We start from the raw sequence: 22,682 nt of genomic DNA on the forward strand, positions 1-22,682 counted from the left end.
AGTATCTTCTATTTTGTGTTACAGTCAGTAGTATCTTCTATTTTGTGTTCAGTCAGTGGTATCTTCTATTTTGTGTTACAGTCAGTGGCATTTACTGTAGTCCTAATCATTGTGTACATGACATCACAGTCTACATATCCTAATCATTGTGTACATGACAATATAGTCTAGTAGTCCTGATCATTGTGTACATGGCAATACAGTCCTCTATTTTGTGTACTACAGAGTACTACTAGACCTGTACACTATAACTAGTTCTAAATTCTAGGTACTACAGAGTAGTGCTTGACCTGTACACTATAACTAGTTCTTAATTCTGGGTACTACAGAGTAGTGATAGACCTGTACACTATAACTAGTTCTTAATTCTGGGTACTACAGAGTAGTGATAGACCTGTACACTATAACTAGTTCTAAATTCTGGGTACTACAGAGTAGTGGTAGACCTGTACACTATAACTAGTTCTAAATTCTGGGTACTACAGAGTAGTTGACCTGTACACTATAACTAGTTCTAAATTCTGGGTACTACTAGACCTGTACACTATAACTAGTTCTAAATTCTAGGCTGGCCTGTACACTATAACTAGTTCTAAATTCTGGGTACTACAGGGTAGTGCTTGACCTGTACACTATAACTAGTTCTAAATTCTGGGTACTACAGAGTTGTGGTAGATCTGTAGGCTAGTTCTAAATTCTGGGTACTACAGAGTAGTGAAGACCTGTACACTATAACTAGTTCTAAAATACTACAGAGTAGTGCTAGACCTGTACACTATAACTACAGAGTAGTGCTAGACCTGTACACTATAACTAGTTCTAAATTCTTGATACTACAGAGTTGTGGTAGAACTGTACACTATAACTAGTTCTAAATTCTGGGTACTACAGAGTATTTCTAGACCTGTACACTATAACTAGTTCTAAATTCTGGATACTACACATCAGTGCTAGACCTGTACGCTATAACCAGTTCTTAATTCTGGGTACTACAGTGTAGTACAAGACCTGTACACTTTAACTAGTTCTTAATTCTTGGTACTACGGAGTAGTGATAGACCTGTACACTATAACTAGTTCTAAATTCTGGGTATGACAGAGTAGTGCTAGACCTGTACACTATAACTAGTTCTAAATTCTGGGTACTACGGAGTAGTGCTTGACCTGTACACTATAACTAGTTCTAATTTGGGTACTACAGAGTAGTGCAAGACCTGTACACTATAACTAGTCTCTAAATTCTGGGTTCAGAGTAGTGCGTAGACATGTACACTATTAAATCATTGGTACATACAGATTTTGTGTACTACAGAGTACTAAGAACTGTACACTATAACTAGTTCTAAATTCTAGGTACTACAGAGTAGTGCTTGACCTGTACACTATAACTAGTTCTTAATTCTGGCTACTACAGAGTTGTGGTAGACCTGTACACTATAACTAGTTCTAAATTATTGGTACTACAGATTAGTGCAAGACCTGTACACTATAACTAGTTCTTAATTATTGGTACTACAGAGTTGTGGTAGACCTGTACACTATAACTAGTTCTAAATTCTGGGTACTACAGAGTAGTGGTAGACCTGTACACTATAACTAGTTCTTAATTATTGGTACTACAGAGTTGTGGTAGACCTGTACACTATAACTAGTTCTAAATTCTAGGTACTATAGAGGAGTTCTTGGCCTGTACACTATAACTAGTTCTAAATTCTGGGTACTACAGAGTAGTGCTAGACCTGTACACTATAACTAGTTCTAAATTCTGGGTACTACAGAGTAGTACAAGACCTGTACACTATAACTAGTTCTAAATTCTTGGTACTACGGAGTAGTGATAGACCTGTACACTATAACTAGTTCTTAATTCTGGGTACTACAGAGTAGTACAAGACCTGTACACTATAACTAGTTCTAAATTCTTGGTACTACGGAGTTGTGGTAGACCTGTACACTATAACTAGAACTAGACCTGTACACTATAACTAGTTCTAAATTCTGGGTACTACAGAGTAGTACAAGACCTGTACACTATAACTAGTTCTAAATTCTGGGTACTACAGAGTAGTACAAGAACTGTACACTATAACTAGTTCTAAATTCTTGATACTTAAGAGTTGTGGTAGAACTGTACACTATAACTAGTTCTAAATTTTTGCTACTACAGATTAGTGCAAGACCTGTACACTATAACTAGTTCTTAATTCTGGGTACTACAGAGTAGTGCAAGACCTGTACACTATAACTAGTTCTAAATTCTGGGTACTACGGAGTAGTGATAGACCTGTACACTATAACTAGTTCTAAATTCTTTATACTTCAGAGTAGTGGTAGACCTGTACACTATAACTAGTTCTAAATTCTTGGTACTACAGAGTTGTGGTAGAACTGTACACTATAACTAGTTCTAAATTCTGGGTACTACAGAGTAGTGCAAGACCTGTACACTATAACTAGTTCTAAATTCTGGGTACTACAGAGTAGTGCTTGACCTGTACACTATAACTAGTTCTTAATTCTGGGTACTACAGAGTAGTACAAGACCTGTACACTATAACTAGTTCTAAATTCTTGGTACTACGGAGTAGTGATAGACCTGTACACTATAACTAGTTCTTAATTCTGGCTACTACAGAGTTGTGGTAGACCTGTACACTATAACTAGTTCTAAATTATTGGTACTACGTAGTAGTGATAGACCTGTACACTATAACTAGTTCTTAATTCTGGCTACAACAGAGTTGTGGTAGACCTGTACACTATAACCGGTTCAAAATTCTGGGTACTATAGATTTATGGTAAACCTGTAGGCTAGTTCTAAATTCTTGATACTTAAGAGTTGTGGTAGAACTGTACACTATAACTAGTTCTTAATTCTGGGTACTACAGAGTAGTACAAGACCTGTACACTATAACTAGTTCTAAATTCTGGGTACTACAGAGTAGTACAAGAACTGTACACTATAACTAGTTCTAAATTCTGGGTACTACAGAGTAGTGGTAGACCTGTACACTATAACTAGTTCTAAATTCTGGGTATGACAGAGTAGTGCTAGACCTGTACACTATAACTAGTTCTAAATTCTGGGTACTACAGAGTAGTGGTAGACCTGTACACTATAACCGGTTCAAAATTCTGGGTACTACAGAGTAGTGGTAGACCTGTACACTATAACCGGTTCAAAATTCTGGGTACTACAGAGTAGTGGTAGACCTGTACACTATAACTAGTTCTAAATTCTGGGTACTACAGAGTAGTGGTAGACCTGTACACTATAACTAGTTCTAAATTCTGGGTACTACAGAGTAGTACAAGACCTGTACACTATAACTAGTTCTTAATTCTGGGTACTACAGAGTAGTACAAGACCTGTACACTATAACTAGTTCTAAATTCTGGGTACTACAGAGTAGTGATAGACCTGTACACTATAACTAGTTCTAAATTCTTGGTACTACGGAGTAGTGATAGACCTGTACACTATAACTAGTTCTAAATTCTGGGTAATACAGAGTAGTACAAGACCTCTACACTATAACTAGTTCTAAATTCTGGGTACTACAGGGTAGTGCTTGACCTGTACACTATAACTAGTTCTTAATTCTGGGTACTACAGAGTAGTACAAGACCTGTACACTATAACTAGTTATAAATTCTGGGTACTACAGAGTTGTGGTAGATCTGTAGGCTAGTTCTAAATTCTGGGTACTACAGAGTAGTACAAGAAATGTACACTATAACTAGTTCTAAATTCTGGGTACTACAGAGTAGTGCTTGACCTGTACACTATAACTAGTTCTAAATTCTGGGTACTACAGAGTTGTGATAGACCTGTAGGCTAGTTCTAAATTCTGGGTACTACAGAGTAGTACAAGAACTGTACACTATAACTAGTTCTAAATTCTTGATACTTAAGAGTTGTGGTAGAACTGTACACTATAAGTAGTTCTAAATTTTTGCTACTACAGATTAGTGCAAGACCTGTACACTATAACTAGTTCTAAATTCTGGGTACTACAGAGTAGTGCTTGACCTGTACACTATAACTAGTTCTTAATTATTGGTACTACAGAGTAGTACAAGACCTGTACACTATAACTAGTTCTTAATTCTGGGTACTACAGAGTAGTGCTTGACCTGTACACTATAACTAGTTCTTAATTATTGGTACTACAGAGTAGTACAAGACCTGTGCACTATAACTAGTTCTAAATTCTGGCTACTACAGAGTAGTACAAGACCTGTACACTATAACTAGTTCTAAATTTTTGCTACTACAGAGTAGTGCAAGACCTGTACACTATAACTAGTTCTAAATTCTTGGTACTACGGAGTAGTGCTAGACCTGTACACTATAACTAGTTCTAAATTCTGGGTACTACAGAGTAGTCCTTGACCTGTACACTATAACTAGTTCTAAATTCTGGGTACTACAGAGTTGTGGTAGACCTGTACACTATAACTAGTTCTAAATTCTTTATACTTCAGAGTAGTGGTAGACCTGTACACTATAACCGGTTCAAAATTCTGGGTACTATAGATTTATGGTAAACCTGTAGGCTAGTTCTAAATTCTTGATACTTAAGAGTTGTGGTAGAACTGTACACTATAACTAGTTCTAAATTCTAGGTACTATAGAGTAGTACAAGACCTGTACACTATAACTAGTTCTAAATTCTGGGTACTACAGGGTAGTGCTTGACCTGTACACTACAACTTGTTCTAAGTTTTGGGTACGACAGAGTAGTGTTTGACATGTACATTATAACTAGTTCTCAATGTTGGGTACTATCTAGTAGTCCTGATCATTGTGTACATGACATCACAGTCTCGTAGTCCTAATCATTGCGTACATGACATCACCGTCGAGTTGTCCTGATCATTGTGTACATGACAACACAGTCCTCTATTTTGTGTACTACAGAGTACTACTAGACCTGTACACTATAACTAGTTCTAAATTCTAGGTACTACAGAGTAGTGCTTGACCTGTACACTATAACTAGTTCTTAATTCTGGGTACTACAGAGTAGTGATAGACCTGTACACTATAACTAGTTCTTAATTCTGGGTACTACAGAGTAGTGGTTGACCTGTACACTATAACTAGTTCTCAATTCTGGGTACTACTAGAGTTGTCCTGATAATTGTGTACACTACAACTAGTTCTAAATTTTGTGTACTACAGAGTAGTGGAAGACCTGTACACTATAACTAGTTCTAAATTCTGGGTACTACAGAGTAGTACAAGAAATGTACACTATAACTAGTTCTAAATTCTAGGTACTATAGAGTAGTTCTTGGCCTGTACACTATAACTAGTTCTAAATTCTGGGTACTACAGAGTAGTACAAGAAATGTACACTATAACTAGTTCTAAATTCTTGATACTTAAGAGTTGTGGTAGAACTGTACATTATAAGTAGTTCTAAATTTTTGCTACTACAGATTAGTGCAAGACCTGTACACTATAACTAGTTCTAAATTCTGGGTACTACAGAGTAGTGCTTGACCTGTACACTATAACTAGTTCTTAATTATTGGTACTACAGAGTAGTACAAGACCTGTACACTATAACTAGTTCTTAATTCTGGGTACTACAGAGTAGTGCTTGACCTGTACACTATAACTAGTTCTTTAATTTTGGCTACTACAGATTAGTGCAAGACCTGTACACTATAACTAGTTCTAAATTCTAGGTACTACAGAGTAGTACAAGACCTCTACACTATAACTAGTTCTTTAATTTTGGCTACTACAGATTAGTGCAAGACCTGTACACTATAACTAGTTCTAAATTCTTGGTACTACGGAGTAGTGCTAGACCTGTACACTATAACTAGTTCTTAATTATTGGTACTACGGAGTAGTACAAGACCTGTACACTATAACTAGTTCTAAATTCTGGGTACTACAGAGTTGTGGTAGACCTGTACACTATAACTAGTTCTAAATTCTTTATACTTCAGAGTAGTGGTAGACCTGTACACTATCACCGGTTCAAAATTCTGGGTACTACAGAGTTGTGGTAGACCTGTACACTATAACTAGTTCTAAATTCTTTATACTTCAGAGTAGTGGTAGACCTGTACACTATAACTAGTTAAACCTAGGCTAGTTCTAAATTCTGTGGGTACTATAAGAGTAGTTGTGGTAGAACTGTACACTATAACTAGTTCTAAATTCTAGGTACTACAGAGTAGTGCTTCACCTGTATACTAAAACTAGTTCTTAATTTTGGCTACTACAGATTAGTGCAAGACCTGTACACTATAACTAGTTCTAAATTCTTGGTACTACAGAGTAGTGATAGACCTGTACACTATAACTAGTTCTAAATGTTGGGTACTATCTAGTAGTCCTGATCATTGTGTACATGACATCACAGTCTCTAGTCCTAATCATTCTGTACATGACATCACTCGTCAAGAGTTGTCCTGATCATTGTGTACATGACAACACAGTCCTCTATTTTGTGTACTACAGAGTACTACTAGACCTCTACACTATAACTAGTTCTAAATTCTGGGTACTACAGAGTAGTGCTTGACCTGTACACTATAACTAGTTCTTAATTATTGGTACTACAGAGTAGTACAAGACCTGTACACTATAACTAGTTCTTAATTCTGGGTACTACACAGTAGTCCTTGACCTGTACACTATAACTAGTTCTCAATTCTGGGTACTGTCTAGTTGTCCTGATAATTGTGTACATGACAACACAGTCCTCTATTTTGTGTACTACAGAGTAGTGGAAGACCTGTACACTATTACCGGTTCTTAATTCTGGGTACTACAGAGTAGTGATAGACCTATACACTATAACTAGTTCTAAATTCTAGGTATTAAAGAGTAGTGCAAGACCTGTACACTATAACTAGTTCTAAATTGTAGGTACTACAGAGTAGTTCTGGAACTGTACACTATAACTAGTTCTAAATGTTGGGTACTGTCTAGTAGTCCTGATCATTGTGTACATGACATCACAGTCTCGCAGTCCTTATCATTGTGTACATGACATCACTCTCTAGTTGTCCTGCTCATTGTTTACCTGACAACACAGTCCTCTATTTTGTGTACTACAGAGAAGTGCTAGAACTCTACACAATAACTAGTTCTAAGCTCTTGGAACTACGGAGTAGTGATAGACCTGTACACTATAACAAGTTCTAAATTCTTAGTACTACAGAGTTGTGCTAGATTTGAACACTATTCTAGTTCTAAATTTTGGATACTACAGGTTAGTGCTAGACCTCTACACTACAACCAGTTCTAAATTTTGTGTACTGTCTAGTAGTTCTGATCATTGTGTACATGACATCACAGTCTACTTATTCTGATGATAGTGTACATGACATCACAATCTACTTATCCTGATCATTGTGTACATGACATTACAGTCTACTTATTCTGATCATTGTTTACATGACATCACTGTCTCATAGTCCTGATCATTGTGTACATGACATTACAGTCTACTTATTCTGATCATTGTGTACATGACATCACAGTCTACTTATCCTGATCATTGTGTACATGACATCACAGTCTACTTATTCTGATCATTGTGTACATGACATCACTGTCTACTTATCCTGATCATTGTGTACATGATATCACAGTCTACTTATTCTGATCATTGTGTACATGATATCACTGTCTACTTATTCTGATCATTGTGTACATGACATCACTGTCTACTTATCCTGATCATTGTGTACATGACATCGCTGTCTCATAGTCCTGATCATTGTGTACATGACATTACAGTCTACTTATTCTGATCATTGTGTACATGATATCACTGTCTACTTATTCTGATCATTGTGTACATGACATCACTGTCTACTTATTCTGATCATTGTGTACATGACATCACAGTCTACATACTCTGATGATTGTGTACATGGCATCACTGTCTACTTACCATGATCATTGTGTACATGACATCACAGTCTACTTATCCTGATCATTGTGTACATGACATCACAGTCTACTTACTCTGATGATTGTGTACATGACATCACAGTCTACTTATCCTGATCATTGTGTACATGACATCACTGTCTACTTATTCTGATGATTGTGTACATGACATCACTGTCTACTTATCCTGATCATTGTGTACATGACATCACAGTCTCGTAGTCCTGATCATTGTGTACATGACATCACTGTCTACTTATCCTGATCATTGTGTACATGACATCACTGTCTACTTATCCTGATCATTGTGTACATGACATCACAGTCTCGTAGTCCTGATCATTGTGTACATGACATCACTGTCTACTTATCCTGATCATTGTGTACATGACATCACAGTCTACTTATCCTGATCATTGTGTACATGACATCACTGTCTACTTATTCTGATCATTGTGTACATGACATCACTGTCTACTTATCCTGATGATTGTGTACATGACATCACTGTCTACTTATTCTGATCATTGTGTACATGACATCAGTGTCTACTTATCCTGATCATTGTGTACATGACATCACTGTCTACTTATTCTGATCATTGTGTACATGACATCACTGTCTACTTATTCTGATCATTGTGTACATGACATCACAGTCTACTTACTCTGATGATTGTGTACATGACATCAGTCTACTTACCCTGATCATTGTGTACATGACATCACAGTCTACTTATCCTGATCATTGTGTACATGACATCACAGTCTACTTATCCTAATCATTGTGTACATGACATCACAGTCTACTTATCCTGATCATTGTGTACATGACATCACAGTCTACTTATTCTGATCATTGTGTACATGACATCACTGTCTACTTATCCTGATCATTGTGTACATGACATCACTGTCTACTTATCCTGATCATTGTGTACATGACATCACAGTCTACTTACTCTGATCATTGTGTACATGACATCACAGTCTACTTATCCTGATCATTGTGTACATGACATCACAGTCTCGTAGTCCTAATCATTGTGTACATGACAACACAGTCTACTAGTCCTGATCATTGTGTACATGACTTTACGGTCTACTTATCCTGATCATTGTGTACATGACATCACTGTCTACTTATCCTGATCATTGTGTACATGACATCACTGTCTACTTATCCTGATCATTGTGTACATGACATCACTGTCTAGTTGTCCTGATCATTGTGTACATGACATCACTGTCTACGTATCCTGATAATTGTGTACATGACATCACTGTCTACTTATCCTGATCATTGTTTACATGACATCACAGTCTAGTAGTCCTAATCATTGTGTACATGACATCACTGTCCTGATATTTGTGTAAATAACATGACAATGACACTTTATTTTGACAGTTGAGAAATATCCTGATAGACTCGACTTTTTCATCAAAATCCGAAAACTTGAAAAATGAATCACAAGGAAGTAAAGCTTGGGAAGGAAGTTCTTTAATTCATAAAATACATTAAGATCAATGATATTAACACGGAGAGAAATGTACATCCTGTCACACATTGGATTACCGGTATATATACCGATATATAGGGTGAATGGTGAAATATGTGGAGTCAATGAACAACAGCAATGATTAGTGAACAATGAAAAAAGTCAAATTCATGTCCATACATAAAAAAATATTTACATGTTGTCATGGATACCTAATGGTATAATCAAATCAAATTTGCCAAATTTTCCAAGTTGTGTATAATGTTTTATGTGTAAGCTGACTACAGTACCTAAGTTACTCAATCTAATGTGTGGCTACTTGTTCTTACCTACTTACAATTTCCTTTTCCTCTTTTCTGGTGTTTTTTTTTTCCTTTCTAAGTGCTGAAGTTTTAGTGCAGTAACCATTGCTAAAAACTGAATTACAGGTCACTCAGAATGCAATAAAACAGATAATTCCAAACATTTTGCATTAGAAACTGTTCATGTTTCAAAATGGAATCTTGTATATGCTATTAGCTAAATGCTTACTAGAGTTCTAAAAAAATTTAACATATTCAACAACAATCACAATCTGAAAAGAAAGAACACAAAAATGTACTTCTGCATTGTGGAAGTATAACAATAAACAAGCTATGTACAAGTAAGGTTGCCATTGTTTACATTGCCATTTGTACACACAGCAGACAAATTGAGATCTAGATCACACACAACCTACAGTACACAACTTTGTTACATCTGACACTAGTCATTGTAAGATCACTAAAGAGGAGATTTAGTTTTGTTCACATTTTACAATCTAAATGATAAGGACTTGAACAGGTTTGGCATTTAATGTCTTTACTCAGTGATACTGTGTATAATATATAAAAACAGGAGAAAAAAACCTTTCATGTTAGTAAAGAAAAAATCTGACAAATTAAAATAATTTGTATTTGTCAGTTTCTCCTATATACCATCCTTTCATTGAATCTGGAATGTTAAAATTCATTACTGAAGACTTTTTTTTAAAGATGAAATCTTCCCCAAAATAACATTTTTTGGGAAGTCACAAACAGTATTCCATCAAATCAGAATATGAACCTTATTCTAAAATAATTAGTTGACATTTATGTACTATTAAATATTTCCAACATTACAATATCTTGTAGGTTTCTGGCAAAAGCTTGCCCCATGTGTTAAATCTACTGCCACACTGATGATCCATTTCTGCTGACACCTAGATGTTCAGTATAGATGTAGGAGCTACATCTATACATTAATGTACCTAAATAACACACCTCATGTCTATACACCTAATGACACCAACCTGTCACACTACAGGAGCAGTTCCCATTACATTTGATATAATCATAATGCTCTATGCTTATAGCTCAGTCATTGCATGTATAGTAGAGTGAGTACGGTATCAAGACAACGATAAAAAAAATGTGCATATGTGACATAGGCTAATGAATGCCACAAGAACAATTCATGGAATTGATCCATTAATGCCTCCTCACCAACAGCTGCCAATCAGAGGAGGCAGCAGGCAACTTCAGACAATTAGTAAACTACAACTGACATCACAGTCAGAAAACTACTCTAGCCTCCAACAGCAAGGTCACACAACTAGCCTTCAACTACAGCTGACAGCAAGGTCACACAACCAGCCTCCAACTACAGCTGACAGCAAGGTCATACTACCAGCTTCAAACTGCAGCTGACAGCAAGGTCATACAACCAGTCTCCAACTACAGCTGATAACAAGGTCATACAACCAGTCTCAAACTACAGCTAACAGCAAGGTCATACAACCAGCCTCAAACAACAGCTGAGAGCAAGGTCGCACAACTAGCCTCCAACTACAGCTGACAGCAAGGTCAAACAATCAGCCTCAAACTACAGCTAACAGCAAGGTCACACAACTAGCCTCCAACAGCTAACAGCAAGGTCACACAACTAGCCTCCAACTACAGCTTACGGCAAGGTCACACAACCAGCCTCCAACTAAAGCTAACAGCAAGGTTGCACACCTAGCCTCCAACTACAGCTGACAGCAAGGTCACACAACTAGCCTTCAACTACAGCTGAGAGCAAGGTCGCACAACTAGCCTCCAACTACAGCTAACAGCAAGGTCATACAAACCAGCTTCAAACTGCAGCTGACAGCAAGGTCATACAACCAGTCTCCAACTACAACTAACAGCAAGGCCATACAACCAGTCTCCAACTACAGCTGACGGCAAGGCCATACAACCAGTCTCCAACTACAACTAACAGCAAGGCCATACAACCAGTCTCCAACTACAGCTGATGGCAAGGCCATACAACCAGTCTCCAACTACAGCTAACAGCAAGGTCATACAACCAGTCTCCAACTACAGCTGACGGCAAGGTCTGAAAACTAGTCTCAAACAACAGCTGGCACCAAGATTAAAAAATTGGCCACCAATCACAACTTTTACGGTTCATTCTAAAGTTTTTAAAACAGTGGTGCCAAGATATCAGCACTAATATGTAGACAAGTATAACACTGTGGCAATACATTTATGTCACATACATACAGATATCAAATTGTCCATGCAGTAACCAGATACATAGTTGTCCTCACTAATCAGGTTATCTCTCTCTAGGCCTAGTACAAAGACAAATGATGCTAGCTAATAGCAATGTGTTCAACAGATAGAACAAATGAGTTGTCCTCACTAATCAGGTTATCTCTCTCTCTGCCTAGTACAAAGACAAATGATGCTAGCTAATAGCAATGTGTTCACCAGATAGAACAAATGAGTTGTCCTCACTAATCAGGTTATCTCTCTCTCTGCCTAGTACAAAGGCAAATGATGCTAGCTAATAGCAATGTGTTCACCAGATAGAACAATGAGTTGTCCTCACTAATCAGGTTATCTCTCTCTAGGCCTAGTATAAAGACAAATGATGCTAGCTAATAGCAATGTGTTCACCAGATAGAACAATGAGTTGTCCTCACTAATCAGGTTATCTCTCTCTCGGCCTAGTACAAAGACAAATGATGCTAGCTAATAGCAATGTGTTCACCAGATAGAACAAATGAGTTGTCCTCACTAATCAGGTTATTTCTCTCTAGGCCTAGTACAAAGACAAATGATGCTAGCTTATAGCAGTAATGTTCATGACCTCCCAGATTTTTGATATTGATGTCTACAGGATGGGAAATATCATTTTAAACCAATATTTGTGCTGGACAGCGAGGATTAACTGAGAAGATTGATGTTGTCTGAAGAAGGTAAATAATGGGGTAATGACCATACAAAGCTATAGACTGGCTATGGTGTCATTAGGTGATGACAAAAGCATCTATCAATGGGTACAAAAACAAAACATACAAAGGCTAGAAATCAAGGTGTAATCACAAACATAAGAGCCATACTTCTAGATGTAAACTTTAACGGTCAAAAAGAAAAACTAAAAGATTTCTATGAATATGAGAATGACGAATAAACGAATCTAATTGGTCAACTCAAATACCTCATAGGTTTGAAGATGGGGGTGTGGAAACAAAAGAATATTACACAGAAAAATTCAAACAATTTCAATGCAGAGCAATGAAAAACAGGTAATGGAGGATATGATAAATGGCATCATGCCATGACTCTGTGAAAGTTATCGCTATTTTTACATGACATGTGGGTCCACACAATCTACAGTACACAGAATGTTGCTAGTGCTCCCTGCAGTCTAGATATAGTACAAGTTTGATTAAACACAATGAGGATTTCATTAGGACTGTTCTGAAATGCTATCAACAGTTTGTTGGTAAAACCTTATCACAGATCAGAATATAATGGTATCATTTCTACACTATTGTTAACCTATCAAGATTCCATTAACTCATTATAGCTCTCTTATACTACACAAAATATACAGTTCAAAATACGTTATTTTTCCCAGAAATCCCTCCACTAGCACTTCAGACCTTCACATAAACTCTGACCAAACAAGAATTTCTTAATTGGAAAGTATTCATAATTAATATATACATTTATCCGATACTGGTTATCTCTAAATCTCATAAATTACTTTCCATCTGTACAGGGTATACATTTTGTGTAACTAGTGAAAAAGCAATCTAGTACGTCTTTCAGAATGAGTCATAAAAAAAGCTCAGGATTTCATAGCATCAAAAGCTTTTCAAAGTACTGTGTAAGTGTTTTTGTTAATCAGTCATTTATAAATACACATGTTACTTAAAAATTAATTGAAATCCTTATTACAAACTCATCTTCTTCCTTTAAGAACCAGTTTGTGAGACCAACTGTATGTAAACAAATACCATTGCATACACATTTGTGATAAGTAAATGCAGATTGTGAATTTATAAAACAAAATATACAATATTTGCCATTGTGTATACCTCACAATTATGAGATGTCTTATGAATAATAAGTGTTGTTAAAAAAAAAATAAAAAAATAAAACCAACAACAATAATGAAAAGTCACACACTGTGATTCAACATCTTGGAAATTACTGAAGTAAAAAAACCGAGAATATCAAATATATGTACAGTTGAATTTTGCATTAACAAAAAATAGTGATCAACCTAATATCTGATGCTACTAGTCAAGGCATTTCTCTTTAAACAGATGCCCAAGTATGATCCTCCATCCAAACTTTAAATCGGTGCCCCTATCACCATGGAGCTTTATTCCACTTTCACTGTTCCATGGTAGATAACCACAATAGAGAAAACCTGTTTTACATGACATTTTGTAGAGAATGTTTCATCTTTTTATGAGTGTTGAGCAAATTTTGTTGAGGTAACAAGAAAGATACTTTAAAGCTGGTTCGAATTAATCCATATAATGGAATTAAATTTTAGGAGAGGTGTTTTAACAAGTGTTATTAATGTATTTGTAAAATCTCTTGGGTTGCAACTTGAAAATTAACAGTATTCCACTTAATTATCCTTAAGTGTGCTGCCATCTTGACTGGACATATCGCTACTAACAAGGGTGCACAACATTATTATCAAGGCTGGTACTTTGTCCGATAGAGAGATCACAACTCAGCAACACAATCTTTCAGGATAGCAGTCTCCATTTTATATGTCCAGGCACAACAATTATGCGGAATACATCACAGCTCCTCCATTACAGAGACTTCTCACAAATATATTGCTCTATAGGCACAACCAAGAATGGTGAATTAAAGCAATAACTGACAGCTTGGATGACACACAGGAAATTTGGCATACCCCAAATGTAATGACTTTTCATCACATCTTATTCCTCAGCTAGTGAAAGTCAACATTCAAGTCTGAACACGATCCTCAAGATTTAACCATAAAAGTTTTAAATATATATCAATCATCATATATATCTTTTCATTCAGTATATAAACAGTTATTCTTTAAAATGAAACAAAACAAAAACACCCGACTCAGAGCGGCTGGTTACTGCCATCACACTGTAATAGCCGTACAATGGATGGGTCACTTTTGGCTCCTTCAATAAACTCTTGTAGAGACAGCTTTCCATCATTGTTCTTGTCCATTTGTTTGAATATTTTTTCAGTCCTCTTTTCTGGTGTAGATTCATCCTCCGGCATTTTCATCACTGTTCCAACCATCTTGTATATAGCCTGAACGAATAAAGAAATCAGTAAAGGAACATTCAAGCTTGATCAAGGTCTTCCTTTTTTTAAAGTATTAGATTGACTGCTTAAATGAAGTTAACCCTGATCTTAACACCCACCATTGTTTGAATATTATTATTTTGTATCTTGTCGTCTCTTTTCTTTTTGTTCTTGTGCTTTTGTTCTTAATCATATAGAAATTGCAATAATAATCTTTCACTTTTAAATCAAATAATTTATCTGCCACTTTGTTTACCTGATCGGTCCTAAAACCAAAAGGGCATATCTTACATTGAAGGAGTAAGGGTAATCTACATATGAAAATTTGAAAAAGATCCATCCAGTTTTTCTCAAGAAATAGCAATAATAAATACTCATTGTGAAAATCCATGATGCCCACAGATTGGCCACTTCTGATCTAAGAGTCCCAAAATCAATAAGGAACAACTAAAGATCTAGGGTAATCTACCTCTGAAATTTCACAAAGGTCAATCAAGCCCTATTTAGAAAAAGCAAAAAATTTTCATAGTCAAAATCCAAGATAGCAGCCATTTGGTTTTTCTGATAAGATACCAATAGTGTGTCAGTCACAGTACACAGATACCAGTAGTGTATCAGTCACAGTACATAGATACCAGTAGTGTATCAGTCACAGTACATAGATACCAGTAGTGTATCAGTCACAGTACATAGATACCAGGAGTGTGTCAGTCACAGTACATAGATACCAGTAGTGTATCAGTCACAGTACATAGATACCAGGAGTGTGTCAGTCACAGTACATAGATACCAGTAGTGTGTCAGTCACAGTACATAGATACCAGTAGTGTATCAGTCACAGTACATAGATACCAGTAGTGTGTCAGTCAAAGTACATAGATACCAGTAGTGTGTCAGTCACAGTACATAGATACCAGGAGTGTGTCAGTCACAGTACATAGATACCAGTAGTGTATCAGTCACAGTACATAGATACCAGTAGTGTATCAGTCACAGTACATAGATACCAGGAGTGTGTCAGTCACAGTACATAGATACCAGTAGTGTGTCAGTCACAGTACATAGATACCAGTAGTGTATCAGTCACAGTACATAGATACCAGTAGTGTATCAGTCACAGTACATAGATACCAGTAGTGTATCAGTCACAGTACATAGATACCAGTAGTGTATCAGTCACAGTACATAGATACCAGTAGTGTATCAGTCACAGTACATAGATACCAGTATCAGGTAAGTAAACAGTGTACATTGGATTAAAGTTAAGCCAAAAAAGTTTGTTGATTCCTTACTGTCTTGTATGCTTCACACTTCACATTTGTCTGATGAAGCATACTGTGTAGTCATACAAAAACCTCACTAAAATCTTTTTCTTATTTCATTTTATGAACTTCAATTGTATCTTGGTTGTATTTAGCCTTTAGTAACTGGAATCATTTGTATAAACATATAACATGTCTTTCATTTACACAATGTCTTTGTGTGCTGGGATTATCAAATCAGTCAGTTATTTTGAGTCTCCTTGCAGCAGCTGGTGACTACATCAATGAACATTATGCAGGAGGTCAGCTGCATTCTATCTAAAGCAAATATGTTTTGATTATGGACACAACCACAACAGTACAGGATGGTCTGTAATTTCAGTGTCCAAAGAAACTAAGCAGGGATCACACCACTCATCAAATGACTTAGCTATCACTGATCCTTATGTCTAAGTATGGGTAGTATGAAGCATCATGATACTTATCACTTAACAAAGATCTTAAACCTAATGGAAAATATGTTATCTAGCTGGATTTGTCTTGTCAACTCTCTGATAATCTGAAAACCTGCTCTGTAATGATATCTAGCATGGCTTTACTGAGGAAGGATGGTATGTCTTGTCATCTAACAGGTTAATCTTCAATAAGATCTGTAATCTTCGCTGCAATATCTCTACTTTTGAACAGTCATACTCACTTTAACAATTTCCAACATCTCTTCTTTTGAGATATATCCATTGCCATCCAAATCATACATGTTGAAAGCCCATTTTAATTTCTGTTCTAACTTTCCACGACTTGTGACACTCAGTGCACAGATGAACTCCCTGAAATCTATTGTGCCATCACCATTTGTGTCGAAGGTCCTGAAAACATGTTCTGCAAATTTAGATGCATCTCCATATGGAAAAAAATTTCCATAAATCTTCTTGAACTCATCAACAGTCAAATGGCCACTGGGGCAGTCCTTAAGAAAACCTTTATACCATTCCTGTAGCTCATGATCACTAAACTCTGTCTCTTGTTTCAAGTCCTCCAAGGCATCTGGCTTCAGTTTACTGTTCTGCTTTCCCATGGTGTCTCTATAAGGCAGAAGTTCTTTGTCAGCTATTTGCACAAAGTTCCTATAATGAAAGAAAAATGGAATAACCTTTTGATAATTTATAGAATTTTCTATTTTATACTTACACGTACATCCTAACATAAAGAACCAAATTATAGCATGGATAGAATTTCCTATTTTATGCTTACACGTACATCCTAACATAAAGAACCAAATTATAGCATGAATAGAATTTTCGTTATTTTAAAAATTATTATCCTACTTTTACTGAAGGTATGAATTAGAAAAGGTTAACTAAGCCATAAGTTCTATAGACATTACCAGGCAAAGAAATACTTTTAGCTTGTTGACTGGTGAAAACCATTTACAGGGAACAACTCCTGTATTTCCAGTTTACTAGGAGAGAAAAGCAGCATGGAAAAGCAATACCCCCTAATAGGTGATTTGGCAAACATGGTTTGTGGAAACACAGATTCAGATAGAATGATTGTACTATATATCTTAAACCTATGTATATAACTTCAAGTAAACTTACCAGCCACAGAATTAGAAGGTATGCATCACATCATAAGTCAATGAAAATATCAAATAAAGCAAATACATATTGAAACCCTCGAAATAAAACAATATTGCAATCACAAAACTACACTTGTTAGGTATTGAGAAAAAAGAAATGCAAGAAAAGGGACAGAACTCCCAGGAAAATCAGACATTAACAACTTACAAAGTTACCAATATGGAGTAAGAAGTACAGGCAGACATATGTGCCGGAGATAAATTCTTTCAGTTAGTCTTATGAGATACCTCATCAGAATTTCAGATAGTCTTAAGAGATACCTCATCAGAATTTCAGATAGTCTTAAGAGATACCTCATCAGAATTTCAGATAGTCTTATGAGATACCTCATCAGAATTTCAGATAGTCTTAAGAGATACCTCATCAGAATTTCAGATAGTCTTATGAGATACCTCATCAGAATTTCAGATAGTCTTATGAGATACCTCATCAGAATTTCAGATAGTCTTAAGAGATACCTCATCAGAATTTCAGATACCTCATCAGAATTTCAGATAGTCTTAAGAGATACCTCATCAGAATTTCAGATAGTCAGAATTTTAAGAGATACCTCATCAGAATTTCAGATAGTCTTAAGAGATACCTCATCAGAATTTCAGATAGTCTTAAGAGATACCTCATCAGAATTTCAGATAGTCTTAAGAGATACCTCATCAGAATTTCAGATAGTCTTAAGAGATACCTCATCAGAATTTCAGATAGTCTTAAGAGATACCTCATCAGAATTTCAGATAGTCTCAGAAAGAGATACCTCATCAGAATTTCAGATAGTCTTAAGAGATACCTCATCAGAATTTCAGATAGTCTTAAGAGATACCTCATCAGAATTTCAGATAGTCTTAAGAGATACCTCATCAGAATTTCAGATAGTCTTAAGAGATACCTCATCAGAATTTCAGATAGTCTTAAGAGATACCTCATCAGAATTTCAGATAGTCTTAAGAGATACCTCATCAGAATTTCAGATAGTCTTAAGAGATACCTCATCAGAATTTCAGATAGTCTTATGAGATACCTCATCAGAATTTCAGATAGTCTTAAGAGATACCTTATTAATTATTCTTTGATTTTTTTGATAAAGAATCATGTAATCTCCTCCAGATGGTGGCATCTTATTGCATGAAGAAATATATTAACACAGTGGCTATGTGTGATGGTCAATTCAACATTCTCATTGGTACAAGATACAAAAGGAGGATATTTATGAGAGATTAGACACGATACAGGGGTCAAGGTTCACCACTATCACATCTGGAAAAAAATCAATGCTCTAGAGCAAATACCACAACACAGAACTTGTTGGTATCACCAACTGACATGTCAAAGGCTGGGACAATGCATGGCATTATAAATTTCCCTCCTGTATCAATAGTTGTGATCGTGTGCTGGATGGAGCCTTGGAATAAAACAGTACACATTCATTAAATATTGAACAGGCCCACTGATTACTATTATGTCTAGTCTGAGAGGATGAGAGCTATCTTTTCAGCCAGTAACAGCTCACACAGGGGCTGCATTGATTTTCTACTCCACAGGTGCCCATAATTACCATTCATCTATATCTACCTATCATCAGGTCATGTGACCTTACACACACGATTTGTTTTACTAATCTATATCTACCCATCATCAGGTCATGTGACCTCACACACATATATTTTGTTTTACTCATCTATATCTACCCATCATCAGGTCATGTGACCTCACACACAAATATTTTGTTTTACTCATCTTTATTTACCTATCATCAGGTCATGTGACCTCACACACATATTTTGTTTTACTCATCTATATCTACCCATCATCAGGTCATGTGACCTCACACACACCATTTGTTTTACTCATCTATATCTACCCATCATCAGGTCATGTGACCTCACACACACGATTTGTTTTACTCATCTATATCTACCCATCATCAGGTCATGTGACCTCACACACACACGTTTTGTTTTACTCATCTATATCTACCCATCATCAGGTCATGTGACCTCACACACACATAATTTGCTTTACTCATCTATCACACACACATAATTTGCTTTACTCATCTATATCTACCCATCATCAGGTCATGTGACCTCACACACACGATTTGTTTTACTCATCTATATCTACCCATCATCAGGTCATGTGACCTCACACACACGATTTGTTTTACTCATCTATATCTACCCATCATCAGGTCATGTGACCTCACACACACATATTTTGTTTTACTCATCTATATCTACCCATCATCAGGTCATGTGACCTCACACACACATAATTTGCTTTACTCATCTATATCTACCCATCATCAGGTCATGTGACCTCACACACACATAATTTGCTTTACTCATCTATATCTACCCATCATCAGGTCATGTGACCTCACACACACACATAATTTGCTTTACTCATCTATATCCACCCATCATCAGGTCATGTGACCTCACACACACATAATTTGCTTTACTCATCTATATCTACCCATCATCAGGTCATATGCCAGTCATATGTACAGTAGATAATGGAGGAATCAGTATCAAGATAACATAATTCTAATATCAAAATTGATTAGCAGTAAAACAAATGAATACTATCAGTTAGCAGTGTACTAGCATGGTTTCCATGCCAGTCAAGTGCCAACAAAGTTTACAAATTAAGAGGTCAATCACTGAACTGCAGTTAACTAGCAAGGTTACCATGCCTGGCCTTCTGACATTATATACCATAAATTTATGCGTATAGAGCGCACTTTTTCAAGCTAAAACTGTCGAGTCAAATGGGGGTGCGCATTATATGCAGGAACATGCCATTCTTTGGGTTATCATTCCCAAGTTCTGCGTCCGCCATATTTGGTTTATCTCCCTTCACATAGTTCTATGTGAGAGTCGTCGGTCACAAATGATAATTTGGGGATAAATACAACAAAAAATAAAAATTTCGAATGTTTTAATCATCGGCAATACACGCTAGCATTATGGTGAATCTGTCTTTTTTCGTTTCCCGTCGTTCGAATAGTCAGTCTTACTATTGGTCGGGGCTATAGTAGTTTGGTCGTTATTCCCCATCCTTGATGGGTCAATTTCGTATGTCTGCCTCATTTTGATGATGTAACTCTGAAATTCAACGAGACTGTCTTCGTAGTCATCTGTAAGTTTTTTGGCAATTGTCGTTCTCCGGATAGGGCAGCCCATCCCATTGATGCTTAAAGTTGTTGACCCCATGACCTCTCTTGATCTGCATGGCCCGCACGTGCAGTTCTGTTGTACTGACAGCAATGCTGGCATCTCAGCGATCGCATACAAAGTTGAACATCTCCCTCTCCATCTCTGGGTGTTTTGCTGTCGCACCTCTGTCAGTCCTTCTGGTCAGGACTTTAGACATTCTTCTTTTTTCTTCCATGCCCTGATATTTGACTATGGAATGTTGGAAGTGGCGACCGGCGGCACGAAACGCAAGTGTCTTGGCGTAGTCCATGGTGTCCATTTTTCTTTCACTGTAAACAATGTTTGCTGTTTCCCCATGTTGAAGTCGGTGTAAACAATCTATAACTAAGTACCTTTCGATACCACGGTAGGTACAGATATGGGGACAAGGTAGGATTGAAAATTTACAGACAGTTAAAACAACATCGTTTTTTGACCAAAAGCACGCGATCAGCCCAAGCTGGGTGTCATCAATCTCCTAATACTCAACGTGTTACCTGTTGAGAACCGTTAATTATCCAATTAGCCAAGTCTTTCATGCTTGTGAAGTCAGGTACCTGTGTGAATTTGTTTACGTAAGGTACTTAAATGAGTTAGGATCTCGCTCATTGTGGTTTCCTAATTATCAATGGATCAAACCACATCAACTGTGTCATCGCGGTAACCAGTAATGAATAAAACTTTCTGTAGAAAATCTGGGTTTTTTTTTTTTTTTTTAATCTGACCCCAAAAAAGTACCTGCGCATTATACCCGAGTGCGCATTAAACCCCCAAATTTACGGTATATCTTTTTTGACATGGCTCTGCCAATGATGTATAAAGTATGTCAAATTTACAGTCATAACCAAATAATTATATCATTTTTCAAAACATAAAACAAGTTTAACATAAAGAGAAAATTATACTAAATTTATTACAAAACTAAGACTGAAAAGACATTACACCGTCTTGAGTCCAGCTGTGTATGAGTTACACAACAATTAATACCGAATAGCATGTTTATGTATAAAATGGATAACATCAAAATATAACAGAGCATAATGAAAATCAGTGTGCAACATACTTGATTGTATACAAATTGTAAAGTTTCGTTTCAGCTATACCATTTGATAAACAGAGCTTGTAGTACTATCATGGTAGGCTTTTTAGCCTCAATACTGTCACCCTGACTTGTAGTACTATCATAGTAGGCTTTTTAGCCTCAATATTGTCACCCTGACATGGTAGGCTTTTTAGCCTCAATATTGTCACCCTGACATGGTAGGTTTTTTAGCCTCAATATTGTCACCCTGACATGGTAGGTTTTTTAGCCTCAATATTGTCATCCTGACATGGTAGGCTTTTTGGCCTCAATATTGTCATCCTGACATGGTAGGCTTTTTAGCCTCAATATTGTCACCCTGACATGGTAGGCTTTTTGGCCTCAATATTGTCAACCTGACATGGTAGGTTTTTTAGCCTCAATATTTTCACCCTGACTTGTAGTACCTATCATGGTAGGTTTTTTAGTCTCAATATTGTCACCCTGACATGGTAGGCTTTTTAGCCTCAATATTGTCA

General features: G+C 36.5%; 1 protein-coding gene across 3 annotated transcripts in view; it reads right to left on the bottom strand.

Moving 5' to 3' along the window:
- Positions 1–9,409: 9,409 nt before the first annotated feature.
- Positions 9,410–22,682, bottom strand: part of LOC132560152 (neurocalcin homolog) — a 74,857-nt gene continuing 61,584 nt past the window's right edge. For all 3 annotated transcript variants that reach the window (XM_060224804.1, XM_060224802.1, XM_060224803.1), the window contains 2 exons: positions 16,986–17,412; positions 9,410–15,032 (listed from right to left, as the gene is read on the bottom strand). In XM_060224804.1, coding sequence (XP_060080787.1) covers positions 14,832–15,032; positions 16,986–17,363 — 579 coding nt within the window. In that variant the 5' untranslated portion in view covers positions 17,364–17,412 and the 3' untranslated portion in view covers positions 9,410–14,831. The remainder of the gene's footprint in view (positions 15,033–16,985; positions 17,413–22,682) is intronic.

Source organism: Ylistrum balloti, unplaced genomic scaffold (assembly GCF_031769215.1).
Source record: "Ylistrum balloti isolate Yb309-2 unplaced genomic scaffold, AGI_CSIRO_Ybal_v1 Utg371022, whole genome shotgun sequence".
NCBI lineage: Eukaryota > Metazoa > Mollusca > Bivalvia > Pectinida > Pectinidae > Ylistrum > Ylistrum balloti.